At 37.6% G+C, this 16,433-nt stretch overlaps 1 protein-coding gene across 2 annotated transcripts in view; it reads right to left on the bottom strand.

Annotated features, from left to right (window-relative positions):
• Kpna4 (karyopherin subunit alpha 4) overlaps positions 1 to 16,393 on the bottom strand; it is a 66,989-nt gene extending 50,596 nt beyond the window's left edge. The window contains exon 1 of one of the 2 annotated variants that reach the window (XM_076867116.2): positions 16,034 to 16,393. In XM_076867116.2, the coding sequence (XP_076723231.1) occupies positions 16,034 to 16,102 (69 nt within the window). In that variant the 5' untranslated portion in view covers positions 16,103 to 16,393. Of the gene's footprint in view, positions 1 to 12,142; positions 12,216 to 16,033 lie in introns of those variants that run through there. The other variant, XM_076867117.2, reaches the window with a different exon arrangement.
• Between the last annotated feature and the right edge of the window lie 40 nt (positions 16,394 to 16,433).

Raw genomic sequence — 16,433 nt, 5'->3', positions numbered from 1 at the left:
ATAGAAGGTATTTCTAGTAGAGACCCAACAAAAGTTAAGATAAAATTAAAGCAAAATCAAACGTTAAATGTGAGATGGGTTCACTTGCCTAAAGTGGAAGGAGGGTCAGAGATAAAGTTACATGGCTCAAGAGAGTTATAAATGAAAAATATTTAATTTAGTGTTCATAATTTTACATATCATATATTTAAATATCTCCTAAATTGAACTGAGAATTTGAAATTCCTAGTCTATAAAGAAAATCTGACAGCCACTTAAGAGACAACCAGTGGGCTGGGGATGTGGCTCAAGTGGTAGCGCGCTCACCTGGCATGCGTGCAGCCCGGGTTCGATTCTCAGCACCACGTACAAACAAAGATGTTGTGTCCGCCGATAACTAAAAAATAAATATTAAAAAATTCTCTCTCTCTCTCTCTCTCTCTCTCTCTCTCTCTCTCTCCCTCCCCCCACCCCACACTCTCTCTTTAAAAAAAAAAAAAAAAAAGAGAGAGACAACCAGTGAAGGTACCTCGGGTGAAAATGAAAATAGCAATGGTGTTTTGGGAAGTTTACTTAAGTATCTACATTTTAGTGGTCCTCATCTAAGGTGATTTTGCCATGTGGAGGACATATGGCAAGTTTTGGAGACCATTTTTTTTTTTTTTAAAAGAAAGAGTGAGAGAGAGTGAGAAAGAGGGAGAGAGAGAGAGAATTTTAATATTTATTTTTTAGTATTTGGCGGACACAACATCTTTGTCTGTATGTGGTGCTGAGGATCGAACCCGCGCCGCACGCATGCCAGGCGAGCGTGCTATCACTTGAGCCACATCTCCAGCCCTTGGAGACCATTTTGTTTGTTGTAACAGAGAGGGGAAGTATGTGCTACTGGCCTCTAGTACGTAAAAGGCCATGAACACTGTCAAACATCCTACAAAGTACAACCCAGCCCCTCCACCAACAAATTATCATTGCTGTGCTCTAATGATAATTATTTATTTATTCTCACGAGAACCCAATTTAGTTCAACTATTTGTGGGAAAAATACATACAAGAAGCAGAAACATTCCAAACGATTAATAATAGTGAGAATATTATTTTTTCACTTTTCTAAAAAAATTTAAATTATCATACATTACTAAAAATAAAGAGAAAAATGAACTTGACTTAAAAATTCTCATTTAACTACCAATTCTGAGCAGAATACTCATATTCTTCATCCTCTCTTTTAAAAACAAATTTATTTAATTTCCTCAAATATTTACTTAAATGCCAACTATATGCCAGGCATGGTGATGTGCACCTATAGTACTAAGTACTTGGGAAGCTGAAGCGGAATTGCTTAAGCCCAGGAGTTTGAGGCTAGCCTGGGCAACATAAATAACATAGTAAGACCTCCATCTCGAAAAGAAGTAGTGTACAAAACAGAAAAGGTCCACAGTCTTCAGGAAGCTTATAGTCTGATGGGAGAAACATTAAACAAGTGTGTCGTTTTTGTTCCCCCCTATAGTACTGGGAATTGAAGGATTGAACCAAAGGTGCTTTACCACTGAACTACACCTCCAATCCTTTTCATTATTTCTTTTGAGAAAGTATCTCACACCAAGTTGCCAAGGCTGGCCTTTGAACTCAGACCCCTGAGTTGCTGGGATTACAGGTATGTACCACAGCACCCTGTACATAAATTATCCTTACTGGAAAAGCCAGGTGGGCTTAACTTTCAGTTAGCTTGTTTAGGGACAGCATCTATGAGTAAATGACACTGAAGCAGTGATCCAGGGGATGAGAAATAATCATGCATGCGAACAAAAGGGAATAGGGATGACCAGAATTCTGGCAGAATATATGAATGGCCTGAAGGAGCGAGCCATTGATTCGTAATAGTTAAGAAGAAATGTAAGATAACAGTATAGTAATTAAGGAAGACCGTAAAGTCAAAGACAGGGAGAAGTAGACAAGGACCAAATTTGGCAAGACCTTGGAGGTTTAAGGAGTTTAGAAGCTAATGTGCTGGGAAGCTACAGAAGCAGAGGAGGGGCAAGATTTTACTTCTGTTTTGTTTTTGATGGTGCTGGGAATTGAAATCAGGGCCTTGCACATGATAAGCAAGTGCTCTACCACTGAGCTACATCCCCAACCCTGATTTACTTTATTTTTAGAAGAACCACACTGGTTATTTATGAGTTAGAAAACAGCAATAGCAGAAACAGGCAACCATTTTGGCTATGAGACAAGGATTTGCTCCAGATTATAGCTATGAGAAGAAAGTTAACAGAAAAGAACTAATGAAAATGACATTAACTAAATAATGTCATACTTAAAAGCTTGTCTAAAACAAACAAAAAACAAAACAAAACAACAACAAAAAAAAACCCTGCTCTTTCTAGGGGATGCTCTGAAGAAGCAAAGCATATTGCCTACTATGTTGACACCCTTCTCCACACCACAGCTGACTGGTGCTGGAACACAGGAAAGCACCTGACCTGAAAAATAAAACTTCATAGCTGACTTGGTGTCCACAGGCAATATAGTGGGGGAAAAATTCCATATGTTCTCACAAAGCCAATCCTATCAGAAATATTTAGTATAATTTAAGAAGTGGCCCCTTAACTTTCCTAACAACCTATACTACCTTGAACAAGTCTGAATAAAGGTACGTTTCTTGTATTACTAAAAGACTAATTCACCTACTAATGAAAATAATGGGCAAAGCCTTCTGTTGTTACCTTTTCACTCATAAACACGTAAAAAGTTTACTGGAGAAAAATCCTTTGCATGTAAAATGTAGTAAATTAATTTTCCTGGTCACATTTAATGACATGACAGGACTCACACTGTGGAATAACTTTTTTTCTTTTTGTACTGGGGATTTAGCCCTGGGGATGCTCTACCACTGAGCCATATCTTTAGTCCTTTTTTTAGAAAATTTTTATTTGTTGATGCACCTTCCTTCCTTCCTTCCTTCATTCATTAATGTGGTGCTGAGGATCAAACCTAGTGCCTCACACATGCTGGGCAAGTGCTCTGCCACTGAGCCACAACCCCATCCCCACTCCAGTCCTTCTTATTTTTTATTTTCAGACAGGGACTTGCTGAGTTGCTTAGGGCCTTACTAAGTTGTTGAAGTTGTTCTCAAACTTGTGATCCTTCAGCCTCAGCCTCCTGAGTTGCTGGGATTACAGATATATACTACTATGTCCAACTGAATAACTCTTTTAAAATGTAAAAAAAAAAAACAAAAAACAAGGCAAATAACTGTTTTCCCCTGAATGTGTGATGTTTCATTTTTCTTCTCATATGTGAAAGTACTTATGGAGAGAAACCCTTTGAATGTTGAAACATGTGGGAAGTCTTACAGTATTCCCAGTTCCTTCTAAGGACTGGGAAGATTCATGCTATTAAAAAAAAAAAAAAAAACCCACCTATGCAAGTAAATGTAAAGGCTTCAGATGGTCAAGTTTTGTACAGTGGTATGAAAGGACTCATACAGTAGAAAAAACCCTGTGAAGCAATGTGGGGAAGTATTCACCTTTCACAGTTTCCTTTAAAGACACAAAAAGATTCACATTAGGGAAAAAACCCTTTTGCCCTTTAAGAAAGGTGGTAACACTTTCAACTTTCTAGTTCTCTTTAAATAGCATGAAGAACTCACAATGGAGAAGACCCTTGTCTACGGAAATGTGGTGATGCCTTCAGTTGTTCAGATCCATTAAGACTTATCAGGGATTAAACCCAAAGGTGCTTAACCACTGATCTATATCCCATCCCTTTTTCAATTTTTAAAAAATTTGAGACACAGTCTCACTGAATTACTTAGGGCCTAAAGTTGCTGAGGCTGGCTTTGAACTTGTCCCATGCCTCACCCTTCTGAGCCACTGGAATTTCAGTCGCACACTTCCTTCAGCTAGTGACCTCTTTCTTGACAAAAGCACCCGAGGTGTCTAAGAAGGGTCATAAAAATGTACTCTGGGTTGGGCACGAGCATTACATCAGCGTGAAGATATGAAAGCAACATGCTTTTCTGGTAAATCTCTCTGTATATATCGTTAGATTCAAGTTTTTTGCATCTATATAATGTTGTACATGTTGTGCATGTATGCGTGTGTAAAATCTAGTATATAGTATAAGTTTGTACATATAAGTATATATTACATAGAATATAATATTTGTAGTTAAAACTTATTAACATTTTTTGCAACATTTTCTTTTAATTCTTTTAGAGTTTCCATCTCTCTACTTCCCTTAAATACATTTTCTTAAATGTTGTCCATTTTTCCACTAAAGGCCTTAGCAAATACATCATATAAAAAACAAAAAAGACTAATTCAAAACAAATATCTGCTAAGATAGAATTTTAATTTTATAGATGCAGAAAATGAAACTGAAAAGAATATTAAACTTTCCTCATGGCATATAGCTAATGAGATACAAGTCTAGGTCATCCAATTCTTAGGAAAAAAAAAAAAAATCAAGCTTTTCCACAAATCTCAAGGTAAGCGTTATCAGACACGAAATATTTAGGATTTCCTTTCTCTTCAAACTTAAAGAATATAATTTAAGTTAAGGAATAAAAAGATAAGTGATCTACTACAACCTATGGTCCCCATAGGATCTTCAGGCCAGGGATTTGAGAGATTTTGACCTGCTAGAATAGGAACTTAACCTGTGTTATTCACTGCTTTGTCCTCATTGCTTACAACAGAACTTTGAACACAATGCTGAACAATTATTTGTTGAACAAATGATTTCAAAACAGGGAAGAGAATAAGGGGAAGTCAGTGAAAAAGAGCTACTTAGATAAGTTCAGATATGACTCTCAGGTAGTAGAAAGCTGCCAAAGCCCCAACTCATTTATCTTAATTAAGCTGTTAATTATCACAACAGCATTATTAAAATATCACTCATCATATAGTTCAAAGAGTACAACACCATAGTTTTTAGTATATTCACAAATTTGTGCACTGTTCACCACTAACTCCAGATGACTCTGATAATCAGAAACACAATTCTATCTCCTTAGCAGTCATTCTTCAATTTCCCTTTGTTCTAACCCTTGGCAACTAATTCATTATCTGTCTTTATGGAATTATCTATCCCAGGCATTTAATATTATAATTTGATGGAATATATATTTGATCCTATGACTCATGCTGCTTCTAAAATCCTTTAGAATCTACTTTTCTTTCTTTTGTTTCTTTTTTAATTTTTTTTTTTTTAGTACCAGCAATTGTACCCAGGGGTGTTTAACTTAACCACTGAACCACATCCCCAGCCCTTTTTGTTTTTTACTTTGTGACAGGGTCCAAGTTGCTTAGGGTCTCTACTAATTTGCTGAGGTTGGCTTTGAACTTGCAATCCTCCTGCCTCAGTCTCCTGAGTCAATGGATTATAGGTGTGCACCACCACATCTGGGATCTCTTGGAATTTCTGAAGGCACAAAAATGTTTTTAGTATGCTACTGAAATGACTAGTTAGGCTGGAGGACCCCAGAATGGGCTGATCACCTAAAATACCAAAATATGATGAGACAGCAGGGACTTTTTCATCCTTAACTCCCAACCTCTGGGGAAGAGAGGAGAAGGTTAACTGATAACCAATGGTTAATGATTAGTAAATCATGTCTATGTACTGAAGCTTCATAAAATGTGTCCCCTCACCACTACCCCCAACCAAAGGTGGCGGGGGGGGGGACTTGTTTGGCATGCTTCCAGCTAGCTGAACATATGGTGGTGCCTAAAGGGTGGAATACTAGGAAAGGACATGGAAGCTCTGTGACACTTTTCACATACCTTACTCATCTGGCTGTTGATCTACATCCTTTGTTAAGTCTTTAAGTAAACTGTGTCCCTGAGCTCTGTGAGCTGCTCTTGCAAATTAACTGAACCAGGAGGGGGTCATGAAAATACTAATTTATGGCCATTTGATAAGAAGAAAAGGCCACAACAACCTGTGCTTCCAACTGGCATCTAAAAGTGAGGGGCAGTCTTGAGGAAATGAGCCCTCAACCTGTAATCTGATGCTACCTTTGGGTAAATAGTGTCAGATGTCAGAAATGAATTGGAGGACACCCAACTAGTGCCTTACTAAAGAACTAAATGCTTGCCTCACACGTGAAAAACCTCCCTAAATATTGGGTGTCAGAAGTACTGTTCAGTGACAGCAGAGTAGAAAAAACAGTTTTGGGGAGTTGGTGAGAGGAAGTTTTCTCCTCTTTTCACATGCACACAGAATTACAGAATACGTGATCTTTTGTGACTGGCTTCTTACAAGCAGCATGTTTTCAAGGTACATCCATACTGCTTCATGTATCAATACTTCATTTCTTTTTATACCAGAATAATACTCCATTGTATGGCTATACCACATTTTAGTTGTCCATTCATCAGTCGATAGATATTTGGGTTGCTTCTTTATCTTGAATAGTACTGCTATGAACATTCACATATGAGTTTTTGTTGCAGAAAAATGTTTTCAATTATCCTTGCTATCTAGAAGTGGAACTGCTGGGTCACAAGTTAACAGTTCAACTTCCTGAAGAACTGCCAAACTACATTTCAAAGAAGCTGTAGCTTCATTTAATTTTATTTATGGTGCTAGGGATCAAATTCAGGGTCTAGTGCATGCCAGGTAAGCAGTCTACTACTGATCTATACCCCCGACCATGGCCACACAATTGTGTATTTCCATAACCAGGTGTGAGGCTACACTTTCTCCAGATCCTCAACACTTACTGTTTTCTTTTGGGGCACTGTCATCTAGTGGGCATGAAATGGTATCTCATGGTTTTGATCTGTATTTCCCTAATTACTAATGATGTTGATTATGTATGTTTCTTATTTATTGGTCTTAATTAAGCTTTTTATCATTTATTTTTTTAAATATTTTGTTTACTTAGTTGTAGTTAGACACTATATCTTTATTTTATTTTTATGTGGTGCTGAGGATCAAACCCAGGGCCTCCCACATGCTAGGCGAGCCCTCTACTGCTGAGTCACAACCCCAGCCCAAGCTTTTTCATCATTTAAAGATAATACTGTTCCTGTTTTAAAGCTGGGGACCAAAAGGGAATTAAGAAAAAGTATTTAAGACATTAAGAAGAAAATTGTGAATAAATACTTTAAGATGCCTAATAACTTATCAATAATGAACCCAATTCCATGGATATTCTTCTGATATAGTGAGTATCTCCATACAATATACAAAGACAAAATAAGGAACCAAGCACCTACATCTATACTGGACAGTGGTACTTTATAATATTGTCTTCAATAGGTTGTTTTCTACCTTTTTTTCTTACCCAACAAACCCCTCCTTCCGTGGCAAATCTGTGGTTTGAGTTAAGGTACCAATAGCCCTCCTCATCTCCAACATAGACAATTAGACATATGGCACAAGACCCTGCACTGGCCAATCGAAGAAATATATTCCACTGTCCAATGATTAGTTTAGGTATAAGTATTCAATCAAGGCCAAACAAAGCCCATCCTAGATGTTGATTAGTACTATTAATTAATTAATTAATTAATGTGAGTTGTGACCTTTCATTCACATGGTTACGAGAGCATGACTCTCTCATTATGCTTACACTAATCTGAGCTAGGTTTCTATTCCCTAAAACAACTACATAATACAAAAATCACTCTGCATGTTCTACATTGCTAGGCAGTGCTGAGAATTTCAATGACTTAGAGACATTGAAATTTCAATGACTTAGAGACATTAAGTTAACCTTCATAACTTTTAAATGGAGGAACCAGGGTTCAAACCCAAGTCTAAGTGACTCCATAGGGTTTTTTTAACCCCTATCCTATATAAAGTCTTTTAAGAGCCTGCATTAATTAAAGTGAAAGTCATCTGTGATAGAAGCAATCATGATAAACTAAAACATTGGTTCTCAAAGTATGGTCCAGTGTCCTAATAGGGGGTTCCAGATACCTTCTCACAGAGTTCACAAAGTCAAATTTATTCTCTCCATAAAATTGTTATGAGTGAGAGTATACAATGTTAACAGCTGTATTAATGCAAAGAAGGAAAAACTGCTATCACTTTAGTATAAATTAAGGCAACACAAAACACAAAGCTGTAATAGTGTCTTTACATTTCAGATAAAAAAAAATTTTAGAAATCAGCTCACTTAAGAATGTCCTTGATGAGCCAGTAAAAAATAATGACTTTTACTAAACATTGGTCTTTTCTTTCCAATTGTATGATAAACAGGGATTATACATAAATCTCTTCTGCAACATAACTTCTACAGTTGGATGACTGTCTCAAGGAAAAAAAGTACTTATGTGATTGAGTTGTAAAGTAAACTAGCCACTTTTTTCAGGGAACACTACTTATATTTGAAAGAAAGATAAATCATGGTCATTTAGACTTCGGTATCTGGCAGATATTTTTACAAAAATGACAAAGCCAGCCTATGGTTTAAAAGGAAATCCATTTCTAGTATCAGTATTTTCTACTAATGATAAAATTTGAGCTTTCAAGTGAAAATCTGAATTTTAAAAAATTTGTGCCTACCATTGCAGGTTTGACAGATTTGTAATACTCAAGACTTTCCTGAACTGTGTGGTTACAATAACTGTGAATTATTTCACTGTATAATAAAATGTGTTAGCATTTGGAAGATTTATATAACCAGTTTTTTTTTCCTTTGTCAATGACATGATGATTTCCAAATAGCCCAAAATATATAACAAAATCAGGCAGCCAAAAGATTCATTGAAATGCAAGTTACACCAATATCTGTGGACCAATAGATTTTAATGTAACAGTGTAAGAAAAGTTTTTAACTATCATTTGTGTACAATCAAAAAATAATCTCCATAAATATCCTGAAAAGGTGATTAGTTTTTTCAAATGCCTATTTGTATGAAGGTGAATATTCTTTATACTTCAACCAAGGGTGTAGCACAAAACATTGAATTCAGAAATAGGTATGAGAGCCAGACACAGTGGTGCACACCTGTAACCTCAGCAGCCTGGAAGGCTGAGGTATGAGGAACACAGTTCTAGACCAGCCTTAGCAATTTTGCAAGACCCTAAGCAACCTAGTGAGAGCCTGCCTCAATAAAAATTTTTTAAGAGCTGGGGATGTGGCTCAAGCGGTAGCGCACTCTGGCATGCGTGCGGCCCGGGTTTGATCCTCAGCACCACATACAAACAAAGATGTTGTGTCCGCCAAAATCTAAAATATATTAAAATTCTCTCTCAAAAAAAAAAATAGTTTAAAAAAAAAAAAAAAAAAAAAACCAATAGATATGAGAATCCTGCTGTTTTTCTCTTAAGCCAAATATTAAAAGAGACTTGGAAAAAACAAAGTTAAACACGGCCATTCTTCTCATTTAATATTTTTGGTTTTGAAAATCAAATAATTTTTCTATTAAAAATTTTATGTTTATGTAAAATTCATTTATTATTTTTATGTTTAAACACTTAAAATAAAGGTATAAAAAAATAATGTTTATTTACTTTTATGTGGTGCTGAGGATGGAACCCAGGGGCTCGCACATGCTAAGTGAGTGCTCTACCACAGAGCCACAACCCCAGCCCCTAAATATTTTTATATATTCTTTCTTAGTTATATATAACACCAGGACACACCCTGACATGATCACAAAAACATGGAATACAACCTGCTCCAATTCAGTCCCCAGTACTACCTGGCTTTCCCCGTCCAATCCATCCATCAATCAATCAATCTATTTACTTATTATTAGTGTCTTGTGGATACACCTGATACAAGGACCCCCCGTGCCCCCATACATGCATATACACGCATGTATGATGCATCCCACTATTCTTCCCTTTTCCCAATCCCTTCTTCCTCCTCCTTAATACCCTTTACCTACTCTACTGATTCTTTCTCTATTTTGATGAAATTCCCTTAACACTTAAGTATGTTTAAAGACATTCTTAATTTTGATTTTTAAAATGTAAAATATCAATACAAATCCATCTTTCTTGAGCCCAAAACCTTTGAAAACTTCTGAATAAAGTCCATTACAATAACATATATATTGTTTTTGTTTGTGCCAATCAAAAAGATTGTTCTCATATAACTGTAGAAAAGAGAGCTTCCTCCAAGCCTGTCTTTTACCAAATCTAAATAGAAAGCATAGAAAACAGATTGTGTTCTCTAATGTTTAAAGTTCACAAATGATACACAATTTTACAAAAATCTCTAGAGGGGAAAAAAAAAACTTACATGTTGTAATGGTATTACACTTCTACAAACTATGCTAGGTGCTTTCACTTAATAAAATTTGAGATCTGCATTAAAGCTGAGAAAAGTTAAAGTAGTATGATACAGTATAAAAAGTATAGACTTTGGCATACCTGAATTAAAATTTTCCTTTAACTGTTATGTTGTCAAAGACAAATGCACAGTTTCTTCTTTAGCATGCACTTAATAAAGGCAGCAGCTACTCAGGGGGCTGAGGCAGAAGGCCAGCAAGTTTAAGGCCAGCCTCAGCAATTTAGCAAGACCCTCAGCAACTTAGTTGAGACCTTCTCTCAAAAAAAGGATGCCGGACATCCTGGCTCAGCCTGTAGTCCCAGCAGCTCGAGAGGCTGAGTCAGGAGGATTGCAAGTTCAAAGCCAGCCTCAGAAACTTAAGGAAGCCCTAAGCAACTCAGTGAGATCCTGTCTCTAAATAAAATACAAACTAGGGTTGGGGATGTGGCTCAGTGGTTCAGTGCCCCTGAGTTCAATTCCCAGTACCATAAATAAATAAATAAATATGATTAAGTGCCCCCGGGTTTAATCCAGCTACCAAAAAAAAAAAAAAAAAAAGAAAGAAAGAAAGAAAAAATAAATAAATAAAAGAACTGGGAACTCACTCAATGGTGAAAGCACCCCTGGGTTCAATCCCCAGTACCAAACAACAAAATAACTCAATAATTCCTACTTCTAAGACTGAAAGACATGAGAATACAATTAAAGGTATATGAAGAAGGTGCTCAAAAACTCCCTTTCAATCATACTCTTCCCTCTGTTCTAAAACTAAACCAGAGAACAAGAAAATCAGCAAATAAGGTTAAAATTTGATGACATACTCTCATTTCATCTTTATAGGATTCAAGTAGATGCTACTCCAGATAACATCCAAAATTATTTTAAGGACTCAAAACTATTTTAAGAATCCTATCAGTGATTAGGGTTCAATGTTTAAGAACTACCAATGCTAAGATGCATGAAGATCTGGGTTCAATCCCCAGCACCACAAAACAAAACAAAACAAAACAAAAAACCCTTCTTTCAAACCTAAATCACTCCTACACTTCTTCTTAATTTTGAATATTCACTTGACACACTAGTGATAAGAAAAACAATGACATCTTGATATCACTAAGAAAATTATCAATGAAACAATTCTGAAATTGGTCATTTTAAAAATCAGGAAAGCTGGCAGGAAGCACAAAAATAATTGTTTTTAACTATATTTCCATCAGATATATCATCACATGGTTGAACTATTATATTGAAAATTAGGCAATAGTTATTTTAAGTACAGTAAATATGTTCCAAGATTTGTGATGAGATAGATCAGTCTCTAAAAGTTAACAAGACTTAATAGCTTAACAATGCTTTTCACTCTACACTTCAACAAATCACTAAGGCTATTTCCAAAAAAACAAAATAGCTGATTAATTTTATTAAACTCTTGTCAACCAAACACTTTTTTAAAAAAAATTTCAAGCAGACTTCATAGTTTGTGTGGAAAATCAAATTATGTAGCATTTTAATTTATTTTTACAAATAAGATCTAATTATTTTTCTAACATGTTATACTCTCAGAACTTTTATAGAAACTATGCAGGTTTACGCTACAAAAGAAGTCCTCTCTAAAAAGTAAGCTGAATAAACTTAATTTTATCCTGATTAATTTCTTATTGAAAGTTTGGTTACTAACCATTTTGTGTTGTACTGTTTACCCTCTCTTAAGGCTGGGGATGCATGCAAATCAGTGATAAAGCACTCGTCTAGCAATTCGCCAGGCCCTGGGTTCAATCCCAAGCTCAACAACAAACTGTTCACCTTCTCTATAGTTACTATTCCAAAGCTAGTAACTGTGATCCTTTACTACACTACAAGGAAGAAGACAAGCACTGGTGGATATCATCTGACAATTCCTGAAAATTATTTCAAATGGATACTCACATATATTTCCTTTGATGCTTTTGTGTTCCAAGAAAGTTAGCATGACCATATTTTGGAGGAGCCAGAATGGTATACTGAAAGGGAGCAATGAATATCAGATTGAAAGCTATGAATCAGTTTCAACTTTTAACACTCAGAAATTATGATTGTAGAAGGGTCACTAATTCCCTGTTGCCCACATTATTCAGTGAGCAATCACATGTCCCTGTATTAAAAAGCATTCCCCAATAACTCTTTAATGTAACAAAGTTTAGTGTAACTTAAGCTATATATACACAGAGAGAGAAAAAACAGAGCCAACTGCAAATAAGGGACAGAATCAATTACATTTAATCCTATTAAGTCCTCAAAACCCCAAAAAGAAAAGCTAAAGATGATAAAATGCTTAAGAGAATTGCCAGACCATCTCCCTAACATTAACCTATAAATCTTCAAAACACTCATGAAGCAGATGTCAAGCACCTCTAGTTTTACAGAGGAAAGAACCCTAAGACTAAGTGACTTCCTCCATTATCACATAAAAAGTTAAAGATCAGATTAAAATAAACTCTAGGACTCTGTACTCTTCCATTAGTCAAGAAAACTGTTAGCTCAAACCCCAAAATGCTACAATTACCTCACTCTATATGTATCCCCCCTCTTTCTCTCTCTATATATACATATATAATGTTGTCCAATAAGGAACCCACTAGCCATGAAATGCAACTACTCCAAAAGAGAGTGTCAAATACAAATTAGATTCTGAAAACTTAGTATTAGGATAATATAAAATTTTGACTTTCTTTATCTTCTTTTTTTTTTTTTTTTTTAAACACAGATCACATGTTGTAATGGTATTTTGGACATACAGAATTAAAATTCATTGTACAGCACTGGTTCATACTTCTTTCCAAACACCTCCCAATGAAAACAGATGTCATTTTAATATTTAAACCAAAATGCAATTATTTTCAAAACTGTTACATCCTTATATATATTATGTATGTAACATATTTGGAGGAGGAGAAAATGGGCATAATATATCCATGTTGAGAGATATAAGAACATATACAATTAAACACAAAATAGGTGATCTTAGTAGTCACAAATTTTTTTTTTAAATGTTTCTATCTATCTCATTACAAGTATATGGAATTTTATGGTTTTTGTTGTTGTTGTTTTGTGTGTGTGTGGTTGAGGATCAACCTCAAGGACTCACCCATGCTAAGCAAGTCCTCTACAATCCAACCAGTAGAAATGATTTTGAACAAGTCACAGTAAGGAGAAAGTATGACTCTCCATTAGAGTAATATATCATTTTCTCAGATGGAAAATAAAAAATATTCCTAATGTACATGTAGAGATATCAATCATCACAGGTTACCCATGATGAACCTCAAAATATCTGCCTAACATGTACCCACAGTAGGGCTTTTTTTTTTTTTTTTTTTTTAAGGTGGACCTGGTATGTTGCCCAGGCTAAAGCATGGGCTAAAGCAATCCTTCCATCTTAATCTCCCAAGTAAGTGGACTAAAGGCCTGAACTACCACATCTGGGTTATAGTTATTTAACTACATATAATATTCTAATACATATTCAGCATTTGATCTCATTTTGACTAAAAAAGCAAGAAATATATAGTTAACAGGAAAGATCAGTTTTAAAACCCAGGACAACTTTAGAAAATAGTCTGACAATCTCATAAAAGGTTAAATATCAAGTTTCCATATAACCAGAAAACTCCACTCCCAGGTTTTATGACCAAGATAAATTAAAACAGGTCCAAACAAAAAATGTGTACATGAATGTTCTTAGCAGCACTATGTATAATAGCTAAAAAGTGTGAACAATGCAAATGTCCATTGACTGATGAAAACACACAATGTGGTATATATTCATATGCCAGAGTTTTCCCTTAAAAGAAATGAAATACTGATACACTGTTATAACATTAATGAACCTTGAAAACATACTACCTTGAAAGATGGCTGTCATAAAAGATGACACATTGTATAATTGCATTTATATGAAATGTCCAGAATAGGCAAATCTATAAAGACAGAAAGTATTTGCTTGGGGTTGGGGTAATTAGGAAACTGATAATCACTGCTAATGAAGAATGGTTTCTTTCTAGGGTGGTGAAAATGTTCTAAGATTGATTTTGATGATTGTTGTATAACTATGTGAATGCACCAAAAGCCACTTTAAATGGGTGACTTGGATGGTATGTGAATTACATCTCAGTGAACCTGTCAGAAATACAAAGCAGAGGGAAAAAAAGGATTACAGGGATTCATCAAACACCTAATAGCTACTTTTCTGGATTTTGTTAACTGTGATATTTATCAGTTTTTAAGGTTGAGATTTTTTTCTCATTCTAAATATTCATATTAGTAAAAAAAAAAAAAATTTCCATCACATTCTTGCACAACCAAATTATTTAAAGTCATAAACTGTACTGACTTTTATGGCACGTTAATTATTTCAATAAAGAGTTCTTTTCATTAGAAGGATAACAGGGCAATCATTCTCATGTTAACCTTAACACAATCAGAGAATAGCCACACCTCCAGACATGTACTCCCTCAAAATATGAAAACCACTAAAGGAACACAAACTACCTTAAAGGCTGAATAGTTTTGTGAAAGCTCAAAAAAAGTTACTATCTTAACCAATTAAATAATCAAGATTAGACAAACATCATAGGAATTTGAAGATCACAGTATTAAAATATGCAGAGGGACAACATAAAATATACTACTTTACCACTTTTTCTTAAAAGCTAAACTCCTGACTCAGAATGGATTAAAAAATTAGGAACCTAAATTCTTAAAGCTGAAGTGAAGTATTTTATCAAAAATCTCGGCGGTGAGTGCGTGCATTTAACACATAACACCTTATGTAGACTGACAATTTCGGAAGAAGCTGAATCTAAGACAATGAAGCTTTTTTTTTCTTTTCCTTTTTCTTTTCAAAATCATAAAACGTGATGGTGCCATTCCACAACCCACCCCATCCCCCATTACGACCACCAGCAGGTGGAGGGAAAGGATACTGTAGACTAGAGGATGACAGCTTTGTATAACCCTTTGGACTTTAAATGTAAGAATGCAGCTGGTGGTCTCTCAGGAGGGGCTAAAGAGATTTGTGAATAAGCTGAAATAAGGGGTATCCTTTGCCTGGAAGTGGGCACACCGTGAGCCACATCTTGAATCAGCTATATCCAGAGTAAAACATAGGCCGCTGGAAGGCACTGTTAGCATCACCAGGATGGCCTCTCACGCCGGGGGTGTTGTGTTTTTTTCAACGGAGAAGTTGACTCCTGTAGTTTGGACATTGAGGGGAGGCAGGGGTAAAGCGGGAGTCGGGAAGACCAGAAAAAATGCCTTTAAGTGGAGACGCCTTGGGTCTCGCTGAGGAAGTTCCGAGCCCCACTCGGTCGCACACGCTTGCCTCCCCCAACTCCCTTCTACCCGCGGCGCCAGACGGCGGTGCCCGAGCGAGAGCAGGAATCTCCGCCACTGCCGGGGAGCTGGCCGCGGCAGGGGGGCAGCGCGGGCCACACACACACACACACACACACACACACACACACACACGCCTACTCCGCACTCGCTGCGCCCGGCCTCCCCGCCGCGCGGCCCAGCCCCTCGCACCCGCAGCTGGCCGGCTCCACGGGGCAGGCCTAGGCCGCGCCAGCCGTGCCCCAGCACCTCGTTCCCGGGCGGAGGCGGAGCAGGCCCTACACAAACTTCCCGGCGCGTTAGCAGAGGCGTCACCGACGGGCCGGCCCCCAGCGCCATTCCCTCGCGGCCCGGCGGCGGCGCCCGCCCCTACCCCCTGCACTCGGAGTCCCGGCGGAGACCGGCCCAAGGCCCACGGCCCCCACCCGCCGGCGCCCCGGAATTTACCTCCAAGTCACGGCCTTTGTTCTTGAAATTCTTGAGCCGTTGGTTGTCTAATTTCTCGTTGTCCGCCATGGCCGGGCCGGTGACTCCTTCCCCCGCCCGGGCCCCGCGGGATCCGCCCCAACCACCGCGCCGCACCGACACTCCCAGGAACCCGGCCGCCGCCTGAGCTGCTATGCCCTCCGGGCGGCCGCTTCCTTCCTCCTCTCACTTGCCTCCGCCGCGGCCTTCTCCTGCTTTCCCCGCCCGCCCCCCCTCCCTAACCCCAGAACGACAGCAGCTCCGGTGAAGACAACTGCGGGGCCGGGCGGCGGCAACGGCGGCGGAATGTGCGGCCGGCTGAGAGGGGGAGGCAGCCTCGATATGGGAGCCCCGGCGCCGCGGCCACGCCCATCGCCACCAG

This window comes from Callospermophilus lateralis, chromosome 10 (assembly GCF_048772815.1).
Source record: "Callospermophilus lateralis isolate mCalLat2 chromosome 10, mCalLat2.hap1, whole genome shotgun sequence".
NCBI classification, from domain to species: Eukaryota; Metazoa; Chordata; class Mammalia; order Rodentia; family Sciuridae; genus Callospermophilus; species Callospermophilus lateralis.
This window is presented reverse-complemented; position numbering and strand designations above follow the sequence as displayed.